The 19,983-nt window shown below is 38.2% G+C and overlaps 2 protein-coding genes across 4 annotated transcripts in view; one reads left to right on the plus strand and one right to left on the minus strand.

Annotated features, from left to right (window-relative positions):
* The window catches only part of glsa (glutaminase a), a 137,308-nt gene extending 126,445 nt beyond the window's left edge, over nt 1-10,863 (plus strand). For both annotated transcript variants that reach the window (XM_043692870.1, XM_043692871.1), the window contains exon 19: nt 10,831-10,863. In XM_043692870.1, the coding sequence (XP_043548805.1) occupies nt 10,831-10,848 (18 nt within the window). In that variant the 3' untranslated portion in view covers nt 10,849-10,863. The remainder of the gene's footprint in view (nt 1-10,830) is intronic.
* The window catches only part of LOC122551254 (signal transducer and activator of transcription 1-alpha/beta-like), a 45,000-nt gene continuing 27,969 nt past the window's right edge, over nt 2,953-19,983 (minus strand). Inside the window, exons 12-24 of one of the 2 annotated variants that reach the window (XM_043692866.1) lie at nt 19,801-19,830; nt 19,607-19,700; nt 19,419-19,460; nt 19,082-19,165; nt 18,577-18,675; nt 17,424-17,559; nt 16,480-16,532; nt 16,296-16,390; nt 16,036-16,175; nt 15,070-15,258; nt 13,066-13,141; nt 4,126-4,228; nt 2,953-3,180 (exon numbers count right to left, since the gene is read on the minus strand). In XM_043692866.1, coding sequence (XP_043548801.1) covers nt 3,157-3,180; nt 4,126-4,228; nt 13,066-13,141; nt 15,070-15,258; nt 16,036-16,175; nt 16,296-16,390; nt 16,480-16,532; nt 17,424-17,559; nt 18,577-18,675; nt 19,082-19,165; nt 19,419-19,460; nt 19,607-19,700; nt 19,801-19,830 — 1,165 coding nt within the window. In that variant the 3' untranslated portion in view covers nt 2,953-3,156. Of the gene's footprint in view, nt 3,181-4,125; nt 4,229-13,061; nt 13,142-15,069; nt 15,259-16,035; nt 16,176-16,295; nt 16,401-16,479; nt 16,533-17,423; nt 17,560-18,576; nt 18,676-19,081; nt 19,166-19,418; nt 19,461-19,606; nt 19,701-19,800; nt 19,831-19,983 lie in introns of those variants that run through there. The other variant, XM_043692867.1, reaches the window with a different exon arrangement.

Here is a 19,983-nt window from a genome sequence, read left to right on the forward strand (position 1 = left end):
TAGTAGCCATACACGCAGACGACAAGCAACATGAATTCGAGTGGGACAACACTACCATTATAGGGCAAGCGAAACAAAGAACAGCCAGGGAATTCCTAGGAGCATGGCACTCATCCACAAACTCCATCAACAAACACATCGACCTGGACCCAATATACCGGCCACTACAGCGGACAGCTGAAACTGACAACTGGAAGCGGCAGGGACAGGCCACTATAAATGCCGGAGGAAACACCACAGAAGCGCTTCACAGGAGGCTCCCAAGCACTGAGGATGTCACCTGACAGGGGACGAAACGTTTGCAACAAAAATTTTCAGCTCGGCGAACAGAACCACAACAACGAGCACCCGAGCTACAAATCTTCACCCAAACTTTGAATAGATGTTATGTATCTGGACTTTCAAAAGGCTTTTGATAAAAGTTCCACAACAAATTAGTGAGCAAAACTAAAGCTTATGTTATCAGAGATAATGTCTTTTTCAGAGTGGCAGGTGGTGACAAGTGGGGTACTGCAGGGTTCAGTGCTGGGACCCTAGCTGTTCACAATACAAACTAACAATTTGAATGAAGGAATTGAATGCAATATCTCCAAATTTGCAGATGACACTAAGCTGGGTGGCAGTGTGTGCTGTAAGAAGGATCCTAAGAGGTTGCAAGACTTGGACAGACTGGCTGAGTGGGCAAATACAATATAATGTGGAATAATGCGAGTTCATCCACTTTGGTCGCAAAAAAAAAAACAGGAAGGCAGATTATTATCTGAATGGTGGCAGCTTTAGAAAGACCTGGGTGTCATGGTGGAACAGTCGCTGAAGGTTTCCATGCAGGTGCAGCAGATGGAAAAGAAAGCTAACAGCATGCTGGCTGTCATAGGGAGAGTATTTCAGTATTGGATTAAGGATGTCTTGCAGTTATACAGGGCCTTGATGAGGCCACACCTTGAGAATTGTGTTGTTTTGGTCTCCTATTGAGGAAGGAGATTCTTACTATTGAGGGAGTCCAGTGAAGGTTTGCTATACTGATTCCTAGGATGGCAGGACTGACCAGAAGAAAAACTGGACAACTGGGCTTGTACTCGCCAGAATTTACTAGAATGAGGAGGGCATCTAATGTAAAATCCTGATGGGACTGGATGCATTAGTTGCAGCAAGAATGTTCCTGATGTTGGGGTAGTCTGGAATGAGAGGTCACAGTCTAAGAATAAGGGGTAAGGTATTCGACTGAGATGAGGAAGCATTTCTTTACCCAGAGAGTTATGAACATGTGGAAGTCTCTCCTACAGGAAAATATTGGGACCAGTTTGTTAAGATATATTCAAGAGGGAGCGAGATGTGACCCTTGAAGCTAAAGGGATCAAAGGATATGGAGAGGAAGTGGGAATGGGATAAGCGGCCATGATTAAATTGAATGGTGGTAGCAGGCTTGAGGGGCTATTTTTGTTTCTGTTATTGTTACAATATGTTCTAAGTACTAATATTACAAACACAAGGACTGTGGTAGAACACAAAGCTGATCACATTAATGTTCTCTGTCTGCTGCAGTGCAATTCACATTTGGATTGCTTCTATCCTACTGGTTGATTTTTCCATTTAATACAAAACTATCATTCAGATAACATCAAATTGAAAATGAACCCCCACTATTAATAGATATAAGGTATGAACAGTGAAGTGCGGTAAACCAAACAGGTCTTAGAAAACAGGATGAAAATTTTTTTCACATTCAAGCAAGTAATGGTGACAGTTGTTTTACTTTGTGCTGACTTGTTTGAGATGCAACATGGACATGACATCGTGTGCTGTGGTTGGCATATTGAAAGGCCATGGTTTCACTGCTTATTACTTTGAATCTGTTGTCACTTAGTGTGGTAATCCCAGACTTTTTTGAAATAGTCACGATGTTAAATGTTCTGTCAGTGCCACAAATCCTCAAAGAATTGTTCAATATCAGTAAAACGTGACAATATCACTTGCTTGAACATTTCCAAGTTGTGTTGTAGAAACACAATAGGACAATTAATGTAACTATCCATTTACATCAAAACTGAACCTGTTCCATAAGAGTATTCTGGTACTGTATCTACATAAAGGGCATTGTTGCATTATGTAGCATTTTTAGCATAGGGAAACATCTTAAGACACCTAACAGCATTTTGAGTCAAAATTGATGTTGGATTAAGGAGGTATTCAGACATATGACCTGAAAACTGGGCAGAAAGATAAATTTAAGTGCCCTAAAGATCAATGATAAACAGATGCATGTCAGATTTAAAACTAAGGACTTGAAGGGTACAGCTGCCACTAGTTGAAGTGGAAAACGCACACGAGTTGGAGGAAGCTAGTATTCTTAATGGACTGAAGCTGGTTACACAGAATGAAAGATCAGAATAGGAGCTCAATTTTTAATTTGGTATTGGAAGACCAGGAGCTCATTAGGATAAGGAGTTAGATCAGTGAACAAGAATGATGGCAGGACAACTTGATGTGAGCTGCAATACAAGTAATTCTTTTGGGGGAGGATTGGAACAGGGAAGCTGACATGGAATACTGGAATAATCAAGGCTGAAGGGTCCAACGAAGCTTTCACTAACAAATAAGCAGATGACAATGAGTGAGATGATAAGCAGTCTTAAGGATGGTAAACAATGTTTGACAGTTAATTTTGATGGGATGGGATGGGACAGACAGACTCGCAAATTGCCAGTGGGCCCTTTTACAAGCAACCAAGTAACTACTCAAGTTCTGAATTTAATCTAAAGTGTACTTATTAGAACCAAAGTTGGCATGAACAATAAAACAGAGGAGAAAGCACAAAGGTCCTAATGGGCAACTGAGGGTAAAGTTGAGCAGGAGGAGAGATTGATGAGAACTGCAAACTCAAGAGCCATCTTTCAAGTCTTGAAAAACAAGGGGAATTGGGTAGGTTTACTTTAAGGAAAAAACCCAAACATCTTGGTAATTGAACAGCCAAAATTTATTTGTATGGAAATGAGTTCAAGAAAATGAAAGTGATACAAATACTCAATGTAACTAAAACATTACATGCAGTAGCTACTTAACTTTTAAAATGTTTAACAAAATGTCATTATTTACAATGAAGCTTCCAAACAACAACGTCACAACTTGCGGATCCACAGCTATGAAGACCACTCTTGGTTAATTTGGATAGGCTGAACACATCTTTTTTTAAAAAAAAAACAAAATTAGTATTGAAAGACAGAATTAGTTCACTGACAATTAAAAAGGCATTTGTTTTTATGGAGCAATATTTAAAATTATTTATAATTCTTATTGTCCTTCATCAGAAGTAGTCGTTGTTTCAAACTAATTAATCTTAAGAGCCTGAGCATGGTTTAAAGTCAGATCAGGCACTTAAGAACCATGTGGCTGATCAGCTGTTTCTGCAGGGATGTCATCTGGCTAATTAGAGGTGGCCTGCTCTTCAATACGAACTGTACTATTAGGAGCTGTGGCCACTGGTTGTACACACAGCCCCAGATTAGGGAACTGGTCTGGAGACTTCAAAATAGGAGCAAGATCGCTGGGTTAAGTAAAAATTACCCCAGGAAGAGGAGGGGGGAGTAGTATAAGAAGAGCAGGGAGCTCTTCCTTTCAACTCTTGAACTGTTCTAGAATCAAAGAATTCTAGAATTCACAATGCATTCACTGCAGCTGCAACTTTAAAAATCCTAGGATGCAAGTCATTGGAGGGAGATAGCTTGTTGAGAAATTATATTTTTGAAGCATGCAAGATTGAGGACAAAAAAATGGAAACTGGAATTTCTTCACCCTTCAAGAGCAGAACATTGAGACAAAGGCTAATTTCAGAATTGTTCTGGGCAACAGTGATGGTGGGGTGAGAGAAAGAAATGTATAAATTAGAGTTTAGATAAATGCAACTTGCCACTAGTCCCATATTAAGTTAGTTTACGTTTCTATATTAGTTCCACCCACTTTAAAATTATTAGCATAAAAATAAGTTTCATCTATAGAAAATTAGGTGACAAGTTCTGCTTGAATTTACTACATAATCACTATTGTTAAGAACAAATAATTGATGTATAGTAAACGATGCATATTATTGAATGCAACAAACAAATCTAGCCATTCTTATTAAAAACTTACCACTGTGTCAATGTCTGAAGGACTTAAGTGGCGCTCCAATTCGCCAAAATCCTCCACAGACATAGGCAGAAGATTTTCTGTTGACTGCAGTCTTGAGGGATGACTGTAAACAAATATAGATAAATGATTAAGAGGGAAGGAAAAAGAAATTAATGCAATATCCAGGAGGTATTTGCCTCCAACAGTTTATCATGTTGAGTGGATCGAATTGGCTGAAGACTGGTACCTGTGATGGCAAAGGCCACTGAAGGAGGTGGAGATGGATCATCCACTTGGTACTTCTGGCTGAAGATTGCTGTGAATGCTCCAGCATCATGTTTTGCACTGACAACACGTCTTCCATCACTGAGGATGGGGCTATTGGTGGAGCGTCACCCTCTATTCACAACTGGATGTGGCAGGACCGCAGAATTTAGATCTGATCTGTTGCATTTGTGGGATCACTTACTGCTTATGCTGTTGGCATGCAAGTAATCCTGTTTAGTAGCTTCACTAGGTTGACATTTTTAGGTATGTCTGATGCTGCTCCTGCCATGCCCTACTGCACTGTACACTGAACCAGGGTTGATCTCCTGACTTGATGGTAATATTTGAGTGGAGGATATGCTGGGCCATGAGGTTGTAGGTAGTGCTGGAATACATTTCTGCTGCTGCCCAGTCTTCAATTGCTAGATCTATTTAAAGTCTGTCCCATTTAACACAGTGCTAGTGCCATACGATACAAAGAAGAGTATTGTCACTGTGAAGACTGGACTAATACTATTGTGAACAGATCCATGTGCAGTAATGGACAGTTTCAAACAGTGAAAAAAGTTATACTCAATTTCAGACTTTATAAAATCTTTTTCATTTTAAAAAAACTGAACAAGTTTAAAGGAAATTTAAAGTGTCGAAGTAATCTCTGAAAAACAATATTCCACTTACGACTGTGTAGTTAATAGTTTCCCCTGCTCTATTGTCCTAAGCTGTATTCCTGATAAAGGGCTTTTGCCTGAAATGTTGATTTTACTACTCCTCCGATGCTGCCTGAACTGCTCTGCTTTTCTAGCACCACTAATCCAGAATCCCAAATCCCTATTCCTATTTTTTTGAAAAGCCAGTTTGTCAGCACAATACAATCACAGTGACTGGTTACAAATGAAGAAAGAAAATAACTTCATGATGTAAACAATTTGAAAGAGTACAAACAATCTGTGAATGCAATCTGATATGTTGACTTCTCCACCTCTTGTTGCTGCCTGGCTTGCTGTGTTCTTCCAGCATACTGCCTGTCTACTTTGGATTTCAGCATCTGCAGGTTTTTTGTCTCTAACCAATTTTCTTACTATAGCACCTGCTCTCCTGGCACAGAATCCAATATGTTCATTGCAAAAACAAAAATCTTTGCTACTGTTATATCCACCTTGGCCCTCTACCTTCTCTCTCAGGTACAGTTGTAAGATTGATCAATTTAAATGTAAGAAGCAAAATGCCAATGCATTAAATTCAGGATCAGCAGTAGACTTAAGTCAAGCATTTTTAAAAAATCACATTTAAAATAAAAAATTGAACAGCAAAGCATAGTATATACAAAAGCAACAGTTCTTTTGTAAAATTCCTGGGATTTAAAAAATACTGACCAGTCTTTTATCAAGCAGGCATCTGTACATAAGTAAATCTATGTTTATAACCCTTTCATAGGCTCTTGATAGAAACTTACAAAATTGAGAGATATGGATAGAATACATAGTTGGAGTTTTCTCCTCCCCTCCCCCCCAAAAGTAGAAATGTCAATTACTAGGGGATATGTTTAAAGAAAATGGGGATAAATTTAAAAAGGACATGAGGTAAGTTATCCCCCCCACCCCCCACACACAGCATGTTAAGTGCATGGAATGCACTGTCAGAGGACATGGTGGAGGCAGATACTTTAATAATGTTTAAAAAGCATCTTAATAGGGAAATATGGATAGAGAAGAAGAATTTTTTTTTGTTTAGAAAAGCATTTGTTTGGTGCAGTATTGGTGGGCCCCAAGGACCTGATCCTATGCTGTACTGTTTGTTGTTAAAAGACCACACACTTTTAATCATTTTAACTTCGATCAACTCTGTCCTGGTCTTATTTCATCTGCTGCTCAAGCTCTTATCCGTACTTTTGAAATCTTCAGATTTGACAAAGCTCATGTGCTCCTGGCAATATCCTATACTCTACCCTCTGACAGAGTTTTGGATGTTCTCCAGTTTAATGTCCTAATTCAAACCAAAATCCAATTCAACCATCATCCCCTGTTGAGTATAAAACAAGGTTGATTATAAAATTCCCATATTATTTTCATATCCATCCATATACTCACCCTTCCACCATCTCTAATCTCCTCCAGTTCAACAACCTTCAGACATCCAAATTAAATACTGCAGATGCTGCCAGCCCTGCTGAGTTTTTCCAGTACTTTTCGTATCTCCATCCTGAAGGCATTTGTGCTTTTCTAATTCTGGCCACTTAAGCATGATTGCAATTGTTCTTTCCTTTGTTGCCATACCTTCAGCAGGCTGGGCCCTCAGCTCTGGAATTTCTTCCTAAAATCCTTTTGCTTTTTTCCTAAACCTACCCAGTTGCCCTAATATGCAAAGACATACTGTTTTGTAAAAAAGTAACAATTTTATTGCTTTAAAAATTTATACAAATAGGTGTTGAGATATAACCAGTGAGTTATTTGAAATTCCAATAATTATTAACATAACCCTTCTTGAATTCCAATCCATAGAAGAAAAATGCCAAATCTTTTTATACTAAACTATCACTATTGCTCAACCTTAATATTCTAATCCAGGTACAGAAGCTAAAAGTCTGACTTTTTGTTGTAGCCAAGGCAGATAAAGTTCTGCGTGTAGTTAATACTGAACGTTTCAACCATTTGAACAACAGCACCACCTACAGTGAAGAGAGGCAAGGTCAAAGTTTGGTTACTTGATTTCAACTGTAATAGGAAATGCAATAATTTAAATAATGCAGGATCGTGCAGCATGTCTAAAAGTAATATTGTTCTCCTACATCTTCCTTTTTCCTCAGTCAAGGATTCCTTTTCACTGTAATCAACAGGGCCCCAACCACACCCACACTATTTCTATCTCCATACAAGATTGTACCTCGTTGTCACTTTCCACATCAACTGCCTCCAGTGTAAATGCATCATCCTTTCCTGTCTTAGCATTCGAAAGGGACAGCTTCCTCAATGACATCCTTTTCAGGTTTCTACAGGGCCTTCTAAAGCAAGCACAGAACATGAGCTGCTATCACCTCCTTTCCCCCTGTATTTCACTGTCCAGAACTGCAAACTTAAACAAATAATTTACTTTTACTGCTTTCAATTTAATATGCTGTATTCTGCTCACAATATGGTCTCCTCTACATCAGTATAACCAATGTTTCGCTAAACAATTCCATTCAGTCTGCAAATGGACCCTGAGCTTTTGAATACTTTCTGAAGCCCTTCTGTCCTCAGCATCTCGCACTATTCTAATGAAGTTCAGGAAATGCTATTCATCTTTTAAAATAGTCATGTTACATTTTAATTTCAAGAACTTCAGATCAAATCATGGGTTCCATTTCATTTGTTGTAAGATCTCATGCCCAAATCCAAAGAAAGTACTAAGAAAACAAATTACAAAATTTTTGAACTTTTTTGGTCCCATTACGGACTTTCATTTTTGGTCTTTCCTCGCCTCTGGATTGGTTTAGAATACTCTTTCATCTCTAACTTCTAGTTCGGACTTGTAAAATAAAGTTGGCAATGCAAAACAATTCTCTCCACAAATGTTAACCGACTGAGCACTTTTGTTTTTGTTTTCAACTAACTTACCTTATTACCCATGTCATGAGTAAACAGGTTGAATACAAAACACCAAGTGCGACAAAATAGGCCTGTATAAATAGTATAAAATATGCTGTTTATTTTTAATTTGTGTATTTGAAATCATTCTATACTGGCAGCTCAACTAGTGATAGCAAGTGACTCATTAGATATTAATGTAATTGTTATTGGAAAATCTAAGCATTTAATTATATCCACTAAGTAGTAATGAAATGTCCAACATGGTTGGTTACTTCAGAAAAATTACACTTTATTTTGTACATAGACCATGAAACTTGGTAGAACAGAACAAAAAGAAAATTCATCCGTATGAGAATCTTTGTACATGTAATTGGAAAAGATTAAGGCACCCATTCAAATAAAAATTTCACTTCCTTCATCATGAACTACTTTGTTCTAAATGACTCTCAAAGACCAAGATTAAAAATTGAACAACGACCATCTGATTTTTCTAAAACACCTATTTTTAGTTTATTTTACTCTAAGAACTTGCTCTTTAGAATTATAAATTATAAATTTTATATTTGCAACTTGATTAGGAAGCTTAAAGGTGACAGAACCCGGAGGGGGCAGTTACCATAATATATTAGAATTCACCCTGCAGTTGAGAGGGAGAAGCTGGAATTAGATACAACTGTAGTTACCTTTACTCCGTTGCAATACTGAGACATGAGGGAGGAACTGGCCAGAGTTGATTGGATAGGGAGTCTAGCAGGAAAGACAGTGCAGCAGCAATGGCAGAAGTTTCAAGGAGAATTTGGAAGGCACAGTGAAAGAAGAAACATACTGTATGGGGATGAGGAGGCAACCATGGCTGACAAGTCAGAGATTGCATAAAAGCAAACAAGCATAGAGTGTGGATAGCCTTTAAACTTGAGCAGAGAGTAACTAGAAAAACGATGTGGCAGGGGTAAGCTAGCAATAAATAATGGTATCTAAAAGGAGAGAGAGAGAGAAAAAAAAAAAATGGATATTGGACTGCTGGAAAATGAGGCTGGAGTAGTAGTAATAGTAATGGGAAACAAATGGCAGAGGAACTGAAAAGGTACTTTGCATCATTTATCATAGTGGAAGACACCAGCAGCATATCAAAACTTCAAGGGCAGGGGTCAGAGATGAATATGGTGGCTAAGATAATGATGCTGGGGAAGCTGAAACATCTGAAGGATAAATCCTCCGAACCAGCTGGACTAAATCCCTGGGTCTGAAGGACATAGCTGAGGATATTGTAGAGGCAGGAATCACTGGAATTATGGTCCCAGAGGACTGGAAAATGGAGAATGTAACACCCCTGTTAATGGCAAGGAGGCAGAAGGAGACTATATGCCAGTTAGCCTGACTCAGTCCTTGGTAAAATTTTAGCCTGTAATGAAGGATGAGATTGCAGAGTACTTTGAGGCATATTTTACTATGCATTTCCGTCAGCACAGGTTTGTCAAGGGGAGGTTATCCCTGACAAATGTTAAAATTCTGAGAGGAGGCAACAAGTTAGACAAATGCGAGCCAGTGGACGTGATCTAATTGGATTCTAGGAGGCTGCTAAATAAAAGTCAGTATGTTCGGGGCAAGATACTGGCATAGACAGCACACTGGCTAACTGGCAGAAAGTAGATAATAGTGATAAAGGGATCTTTTTCCGAATGGCAGCTAGTGACTAGTGGAGTTCTGCAGGGTTCATTGCTGGGACCACAACTATTCATGTTATGCATTGGACAAAGGAACTGAGAGCACTGTTGCCATATTTGCAGATGACAAACAAGTAGTGCTAAACAAGTGGGGAGGCTGTAGATGGACTTGGATAGGCTAGGAGAGTGAGCAAAGGATGGCAGATGGAATACGTGGGAAAGTTTGAGGTTATGCACTTTGGTAGGAAGAATTAGACAAGTAGACTATTTTCCTGATATAATTAAGTGCTTAGATTTTCCAATAACAATTACATTAATATCTAATGAGTCACTTGCTATCACTAATTGAGCTGCCAGTATAGAATGATTTCAAATACACAAATTAAAAATAAACAGCATATTTTATACTATTTATACAGGCCTATTTTGTCACACTTGGTGTTTTGTATTCAACCTGTTACCTTATTACCCATGTCATGAGTAAAGTTAGTTGAAAACAAAAAAAGTGCTCAGTCGGTTAACATTTGTGGAGAGAATTGTTTTGCATTGCCAACTTTATTTTCCTGACTTCCTTCAGAAGTCTTAAGCACAAAGGGACTCTCTTAAGATTAACATGCAAGTTCAGTTGGCAGTTAGGAAGGCAAATGCAATGTTAGCATTCATTTCAAGGCGGCTAGAATACAGAAGTAGAAATGTACTGCTGCGGCTGTATAAGGCTCAAGTCAGACCACATTTGGAATACTTTGGGCCCTATATCTAAGGATGGATGTGCTGGTTTTGGAGGGGGTCCAGAGGGAGGTTCACAAAGATTCCAGGGATGAAGGGCTTGTCATAAGAGTGGTTGAGGACTCTGGGTCTGTACTCGATGGAGTTTAGAAGAACGAGGGAGAAGCTGATTGAAACTTACAGTACAGAGGAGTCTCTATTATCTGAACATCAATTATTCAAAAATCGGATTATCCGAACAGGATCTGAAGGTCCCGTGAAACCACTACAACAATGATGTTGCTGACAATGGCGCCACCATCATGTCTTTTGTTAACTGTACAGGGTAAATGAGGGTTACCTGCACTGAAGATGATGTGCAAATGTGGCAAAGAGGTGTTAATGACACTGGTGCAACAATCTGAGTCAGTAAATTGTTGCAGTGTTGAAAGAATTTTAATACATTTAAAAAAAAGTTAAAATGAACAAAATCAGTAGAGTCATCATTCCCTCTGACGTTTCAGAGTTCATATCTGGTCTAACCAATCGGGTTTGTTGTACGTACTTACCATGTCTGAAGAGAAAGCGGACCACAGTGACAATTGAATAGAAAAACGAGATTTCACAGCATTCTGGATCGTGGTGAAAAGGTATCAAAGATTGCACAGGAGTACAACGATGGAATAGGGATAGTATCAGACATCAGGAAAGCAAAGATGGCGATTGAGAAATTCATCAGCCAAAGTGACACTGCAAATGCTCTAAAAAGAAAATCCATGAGGTCAGCAAAGGATAAAACAACTCGACCAAACTGTGTTTTTGTCATTTGCACAGCAGTGTGTAAAGGGAATTCCCGTATCTGGCCAGATACTAGAAAACGTTGCCAGTTTCCATGAACGATTCCACACTGGTGAATCTGGTCACAGTAACATTGGGCTGGTTACAGTGCTTCAAACATTGTCACGGCACTAGGCAACTCAGCATTCTTGGAGAGTGGAAGGCTACAGGTAGAAACTGCAATCCACCATTCATGAAGGAAAGTATGAACCTGAGCAGTTGTACAATGCTGATGAAATTGGATTGTTTTGACGTGCACTGCCAGATTAAAAAAAAAACTTGAATCTACTGTGGAAAAGTAGGTGTCAGGACAAAGTGCAGACGGATCGCATCAAGATTTTTTTCTTGGGTCAGCACCACCAGCACTCTAATTTCCACTTAACTGCATCAGGTGATAAGCTAATCCCTCTTGCTTCAAGAACTGTGACAAGACCTCATTTGCTGTGAAGTACCAAGTGTAAAATAAGGCGTGGATGACATATCCACTTTTCTCATCCTGGTTCCATTAAGATTTTGTCCCTGCTGTCAGATCACATTTGGCAAGCGCTGGACTCCAGCAATGTGCCGTTCTGCTTGTTGACAACTCAGGGTCACACTCTGAAAGGCAGCCAGTTAGAATCAGCAGACAGAGCTATCAAGAGTTTTTTTAAACCAGCCAACACCACTTCAATGTTACAGCCGCTTGATCAGGGAATCATCGCAATTATGAAAAAATATCATTGTAACATGCTGTCCTGGGTAAAGATAATACAGAGAAAGAACGACAGGAAATTATGAAGACATTCACAGTCAAGGACGCTCTGTTCACGCTTGCTGAACCTTAGGACCGCATCAAGCCATTGACAATCGCGGAGTGTTGGTACAATGGCTTGTGTGCTGGGAGCCGTGCCAGTGAACAGGACACCTGTCCAGAACAAAGACTAAGCACTGACATCACCGAAAACTGCAGACAACTGGGTTTAGGAGACTTTGTAGAGACTGAGATTGATGCTTAGGTGAACTGTGACAACGCCAACAGAACAGAGACACACTGTGCTGATCAGATAGTCAATATAGTCACAGACGAACACCAGGAAAGTGTGGATGGTAAGGAAAATCTGATACCCTCACCTTCTCCAGACCCAGTTAATGAAGCTATTGACAGTTTGCAACTTTTCATGGAGTAGTACGAAGCACAAGGCGAAGTCGATGCCGTTAAGTTGCTGCAACTTCGCCAAATGTTATCACTGGCATAAAAAGAGACAGCAGCTGGATATTTTCTTCAAATAATAACCAACCTCCACTTCAATGAATTTTATTTACTGTACAGGTACACAAACTGATGTGCAAAATGTCATGAATGTTTAAGTGATATCCAGTGTTTGTACAAATTTTAGCAACTGAATGAAATAAAAACTGTAAACTTGCTTTTTAATGCAATTGCGTGCAGTGCAGCTTCCTTAAAGGTCAAATCAATTAACCCAATAATCAATTATCTGAACGAAAACCTGCCTACCCATCAATTTTGGATAATCAAAGTTCCTCTGTGTACCGAAAGGCCTGGATAGAGCGGACATGAAGAAGAGGCTTCGACCAGTAAGTCAGACTAGGAGTTGACAGGACTACCTCAGAGTGAAGGGAAGTTTAAAACTGAGATGAGAGGGAATTTCTTCAGCCATAAGTTGGCGAATCTGTGAAACCCATTGCCTCAGAAGTCTGAGGGCCAAGTCATTGAGTCTATTTAAGGCAGAGGTTAATCTATCTTGATTGGTAAGAGAATTGGGGAGAAGGCAGGAGAATGGGGTTGAGAAACATATCAACCATGTTCAAAAGCCCTAATTATGCTCCTGTCTTATGGTTTTGTATAGGAAAGGCAATAAACAAGATTATGCATATATTAAAATAGTTTGGAGGAAAAGATGACTTATTTAGAGGTTACTTACACTTCAGATACAGAGATCAGTTCAGTCTTTATATAACCACTGGTCTTGGAGTCATCTACATCCATAGGCTCTGAAGCTAAAGGAGAGGAGAATCAATGATCTTTAGTTTATACCTACTGGTGATGGCAGACTGTCAAACTACTTTGTCAGGCCAAGTCATGTGGACCACTCAAACTATACCCATTTAACAAACATCGGGACAGCACGTCATAGGAATCAAACTGTTCTAAATGACCCAAGAACAGAATGTGGTCCCTGAATGAACAGCATCTGAGTGACAAACAGCAGTTCCAAAAGCCAAGGAGAAATTGGCTGTTTAGTATTAAATATCAGAGATGCAGCAGAATAACTGATAGATGGTTGTGGAGCTTTGAACTGAAGATGAGGAAATCAAATGATATGGAAATATTGTATTTTCTAACACAAAACTAGGTGGGAGTGCTATAGAGGGTGCCTTTAGAGCAATTTAGACAAGTTGAGATAGCAGAAAATGTATTGCAAATGCAGCAAGACGTGAACAAATGTGAAGTTATCCATTTCAGTTAGAAAATAGTGGCAAATTATTATTAAAATTATGATCGTTTGGGAACTGCTGAGTTACGAAGGACTTGTATGTCCTTGTGCAATTGTCACTAAAAACAAGCATGCAGGTGCAAGTAGTTAGGAAGAAAGGTAAATGATTTTGGCCTTCACTTTCTGATTAGACCTCAAAATTTTACATTTAATGTTTACTTCACTGTGTGTGCATCTTCTCTGCAGCTGTAATTTATTGTATTGTTCGCTCTGCTCTATTTCCCTATGCAATTGGAAAACATGATCTGCCTGTATTGAATGCAAAACAAAGCTTTTCACTGCACCTAAGTACATGTGACAATAATAAATCAAATCAATGTAGATAATCCATTCAGCATAGATAAGGCCCTTTTGGCCCATCGAGTCTGCACTGACAACTACCACTAAAAGTACACTAATCCTCATTTCTTGCACTTGTCCCATATCCTTGAATTTTGTGATAATTGAAGTACTCATCCACATTTTTTTTTAAAAACTTTGTATGGTTTCCTATCTCCACTATCTTTCCCAGCAGTACATTCCAGATTCCCACCACCCAATGAGTGAGAAATCATTTTCCCAAATCTCCTCTGAATCTCCTGCCCTTTACCCCAGAACTATGCCCTCTCATGATTGAGGGTCAATCAAGGGGAACAGCTGCTCTCTCTTCATCCTGTCCATACCCCTCAAATCTTATACACCTCAATCACATCCCCCCTCAGGTCTTTTCTGCTTTAAAGAAAACAATCCAAGCCTTTCTAATCCTTTCTTATAGCTCAATTTCTCCATCCCAGGCAACATCCTGATGAATCTTTTCTGTACCCCCTCCAGTGTCATCACTTCCTCCCTATAGTGAGGCAACCCGAACTCTACACACTAAACCAGTTGCGGCCTGACCAATGCTCTGTACAACTCCAATATTACCTCCTTGTTCTAATTCTCTATGCCACGACTGATGAAAGCAGGCATCCCATACGTCTTCTTAACCCTAACCTATTCACGTGCTCTGCCAACTTCAGGGAGCCATGAAAAATTACCTCGAGTTCCCTCTTTTCTCCAAGCTACCCAGTGTCCTGCCATTCAATAAATACTCCCTCATTTTGTTTCTTCTTCCAAAGTGCACCATGTCACACTTATCAGGATTAAATACTAATCTGCCACTGGTCTGTCCATCCGACAGACTATACCTTCCTGTAACCTATAACCATAGTCTTCACTATTAACCACTAACAGTCTTGGGTGTTGTCTACAACTTTGCTTAACATTCCCCCCCCCCCCACTACCCTTTGTGTTCACTTACTTCGCCAGTTTCTTAGCAGTCTCACAAAGTTTCCCTCAATTCCATGTGCTTTAATCTTCTCAATCATTCAACCAAGATGTTTAATTCTATTGCACCAATTATTATTCCAACTTAAAAACAGAAAATCTTACTTCACGACCAACTATACTTACGATCTTTTGGCCTGGAGTAATATTTTCCAAATGCTTGATCTTTTGGGACCTCAGGATACAAATACTTCAATGGATTTTCTGGAATATTTTCAGCTGCCATAACTTTGTAATTACGAATGATGTCTGGGAAGGTTACTGCTGACAGTTGATGCTTTGTGTATGGCTCCACTGAGTGAAATTGAGATTCATCTGGGAGGGGAAAAAAAAGTTACACATATTTGCAGCCTAGATGATGCTGGTGCTAGCAAATGATATGCTACTTAAGGGACATTCTCAACCCAGTGGATTGTGACACACAGGTGAAGTTTCTTTAAAAAACTAGCATTTTTAAAAATGTCCCATCAAAAAAAATACAGGCAGTCCCTGGATTTGCAAAAGTCAATTTGTATGCTAGTCAAAGCACAACACAGGACAATATAAAACATAAGTACAGAATAGATGTTTAAAATTACACACCTATATGGGACTGTATTTGTAAGTACGGTCAGCCTAGCAACCCAGGGTGCTGTTCAGAAGGAAGGAGGTTACCCCTATCTGGGAGAGGGAAGGGGTTCCTCTTATCAGGTAAGGTGAATGAGGGCTGTCCCAAAAGAAAGATTGATATCTTGAAACTGAGTCCCAACATGACATGCAGCCCATTAATTACATTACCACTCAGTTTATGGCACAATTGAAGATTTACAATATGCTATTTATATATTTTTAACAAACCTGAATATGCAGTTTTACATAATCACCTCAATCTTCAAAAATAAGTGGAAATTTAGGAAGCTTTGTTTAGCAAGAGAATTTATTCTTGTTTTGTTGGCATGACTCATTAATAATGTACCATAAATCTTGATCCCAACACAAAAGCACAACTTCCTTTTTTTTTCAAAAAAAAACATTTCAAGATCTAAAATTCTGATGAATTTATATTGCTAACCAACCAAGAGACTTATACAGCAAAGAATTCAAGCCACTTACCACTTGGTGATATTTCCACCCAGGTAAAAGTAATGGCACCTTCTCTACTGCTCTCGCTGAACCTCAGCAAAAATGTACCAGGTTGCCTACCCTTCAGTAAAGCACGTTCTTTTTCCTTACTCACAAAACCCATGATCCACCTGAAATGATCAAAACCTGTGTTAGTTTTCCCATGTTTGTGCTGTTAAAGTCAGATGATACAGATGAAAATCTAATGTATTAACTTACATGGTTATTATGCTCAGCATAATGTTACCTACCCATCATTCCAGAGAGGCAGGAGATGCTTTTTGATCAACTCCAAAATCCCTTCAATCCACAGCCAGAATGAGAAAGGCTTTTCATTCAGGTTCTCCTGCATGATCGTTAACAGTAATCAAACAAAACATGAAATTTCAAAATTAAATTTATAGTAAAAACATTGATTTAGAATTAACTAGTTACCTTGCAGAATCGTGTCCATGGAATGGTACTGTCATTGAAGCAATTATTTGTACCTACATAAAGAAAGTTCAAATTTTGTAAGTTAAACAATTTTCACATTTTACCAAATGCTTCTAACCAACAAAAAATGCATTTTCAGAAGCAGGTATGTTTGCAAAGTTCCAATTCTCCTACTTCTGCTATTTTTTTTGTGTAGTATTCAGTGTTACTTTTGAAGATGCAGTGACTTATTTATTTAGCTCTCCTAAACATGCATTCTTCAAAGTTACAACAGAGCTTTTTCAGGGAAATTGCTTTCTTTTAAAACAGTTATAATCCCACAACATTAAGAACCATCACCACCTGATATAATGGCAGAAAAACAGATGAACAACTTTCTCAGCTGCATACATGTTTCTTGATGACCATTATGTTCAAATAGTTTTGCAGATTTTAAAATGGAAAAAGACATACATTTGCAAGTTTATGTATGGACATGCAGTCAATACATACAATGATCAAGCATAACAATACCTATGATATTGAGAGTCAACAAGAAAATTAAATATTACAATATATTTATTAGACAAAATGTCATTAAAAGGTGCTTCAACCATGCACTCACTGGCAGGAGGTGCAAATGCCAAACACTTGTATTGAAATGATTGGACTCCATGGATCACATACAAGTGCTGAGAGCAACCCATGTTCTGGCTGACTCATTCAAAGGAAATTGACTTGAGCAAAATACATTACATTCAATATACAAGAACAACTCTCCAATTAAATAGTGTGCCCTTCAAAGCTTTCAAGGACAACTAGGGTGCTTTGTTTCCTGGGACTTACTCCAAGAATAACACACAATGACAGGAGTTATGCATCAGTCTGTTCTGTCAAGTTCTACAAACTGCAGTACTACTTTTCCATTTCAACTAATTAGGTTTTTGATTCTTCCACGATCCTACCTAGTAACTTCTCTCCCAGCATGCTGAGCTGTTCAGCATTCAGGCCTCGTTTGGTGATGGAGGAAAATTGCCAACTCAGTACCTCAGATAGCTGACACCACTTGGCAGCTGGAGGGTTGGAGAAAAAAGCCAAGGTCTGAAGAAAGAGGAAAACAAAACCATGTATAAAGTAAATAACATACTTTAGGATTGCTCAGATCAAATATTCTGGGCTGATTAAATTCTACACATGATTACATGTTGCAAATCTTGCCTCAAGTTATGTTTTTCCAAATTTCACAAATATAATTAAGTCAAAGATGATTATCTAAGAGGTATCATCTTTTCATGGTGCAGAGTTGCACATCAATATACTAGAGAAACAACTCATGGTTGGTGAAACAGGAATAAGTTCCAAACTTTGCACAATAGTTACTAAAATGTAAACCATTATTAAGAAAACTATGAAAACAGTCACTATTTAAGTATCCAATAACTCCACTTTACACATTTTAATAGTTCAAACCTCGCAAATAAATGAGCAGAGAAATATCAGCAATTTAAGAATAATTAGAAAAAAAACTTGTTCAAGGGATATGGGTATTATTGGTGAGGTCAGAATTTAATGCTAATCTCTCATGCCTTTGTAAAAGTGGAGATGAAATCACCATCCTGAACTACTGCAGTCTGTGTGGCATATGTATACCTCCAGCCAGTGAAGAACATGTCGGAAATGTTGAGTCACTTGAAGGAGAACTAACAGGTGGTCATATTTCCATTTGGCTATGGTCTTTATTCTTCCAGATGGTGTAGGTTTGCAAGGTACTGTGAAATGAGTCTTATAAATGGTACCAATCTATGCTAAGTGATGGAGGGAATTAATATTTAAAAGTGGTGGCTAACATAATTTAATAATTAAGCTCCTGGAAGAATCCATAAGATTAATGGATAAACTTTCTGTACACTGCTCTTGGCAAGGAGCATTGCCCACATTAAAAATGTATCACAACATCTAAACTTCTGATATACACTTAATTGGCAAGGCTGACTATACTTACTGGAAAATTGGAAAGGTATCCCAATAATGTAAACACATTATAGCCTGAACATATATAAAAACGTGACTCTTTGCAAAGTTATCCAACAATACCAGTTAAAATATGACAGAATATACCTTAGTCTCGCTTACAAGCATGTTGTACCACAAAATAGAAGCCCAACCACTGGGCAGCTGGCTAACGTTGGATATCACTACCAATGGTAAAGATGTAATCTGCAAAAATGGAGGACAAACTAAGTCAGAAGCATTTTAAATAGTTAAACATTCCAAAGAATTCAAAACACTCTCTTAATACTATCTGATGTAAGCAGTGAAAGTTCCACTGAAGAGGTTAATAATCTACTTAATTTCTCCTAATTTTGTAAAATAAACAAATAGGCATTAAAAACAAAAACCATGAGATTTAGTTTTATATTCAGCCATATTACACTTACTTTGTTTAAAGAAGGTGATCCCATCACAACCATCTCAGAGTAACTAGTAATTGACAATTAATGCCAGACTTGCCTGGGATACTGACATCAAGGTTTACATGTTGAACTGACAAAAGCATGGAATTGGACTTAAAATTGCTCCTTAAATTTATAGAAATGCTTATTGTTTTGCCCTGAAAACTCACCTCTAGATCAATTATCAGATTTTGGTGACAGAACTGGGTTTCAAAGCTGATGGAGTGAAGTTCCTCAGTTACAATAAGAGGACCCTGGAACAGCAGATTAGAAAATTAATTTTGATTTTAAAAACCCAATATGAAAGTATTTTGAAAAAAGCAATACTGCATAAAAAGATTTTGCTTTCAATGCATTGGTGGAGAGAGATAAGGTGGTGAGCAATAACTAAAATGTTAGGCAAGCGGGAATTGGTGTTTTGAAGAAGCTGCATTTTTAGAGTGTCTTTGAAAGCTAAAGAGGTGTTGAAGAAGTTGAGCTTGGAGGTAATCACATCATAACACTTACTTCTGTTGTTCGGCTTCCTGCATTCTTCTGTTCCTTCAGTTGCTACAATGCAGGAACAAATCACAATTACATTCGAAGGTGAAAAATGTGTACTTTTCTTTGTAAATTTCATTATTAAACTGAACTATAACTATTTCAGTGAAATAATTGGTGAATGCACTGAACCAAAATGATTTTCACTGGCCTACCAGATGTCTGAATTCAGCAGCTAAACTTCCATTTGTTGATTCCTCCATGTTCATCACTTTGGTGTTAGTTCCTAGTATGTTAAATTTTCTAAATCTATGAGAAAATAAGGGACAGAGTAAATTGCATGCATGAGAAAAGGCAAAACTTAAAAAAAAAGTTTTAAAAAAATCAACAGAAATAACTCTATACTTACCCCTTTATAGCACACTTTTCAGCGACATCCCTGAAAATACATTACACTATTACATCCTGTTTCAGCTACATCCCTGAAAGTACAATACACTATTACATCCTGTTTCAGCTACACCCCTAAAAATATATCACACTATTAAATCATATTCTTAAGGCAAAACTCTTAAAATAGCAGATTTAATGA

The sequence above is a fragment of the Chiloscyllium plagiosum genome, chromosome 7 (assembly GCF_004010195.1).
Source record: "Chiloscyllium plagiosum isolate BGI_BamShark_2017 chromosome 7, ASM401019v2, whole genome shotgun sequence".
Classification (NCBI taxonomy): domain Eukaryota; kingdom Metazoa; phylum Chordata; class Chondrichthyes; order Orectolobiformes; family Hemiscylliidae; genus Chiloscyllium; species Chiloscyllium plagiosum.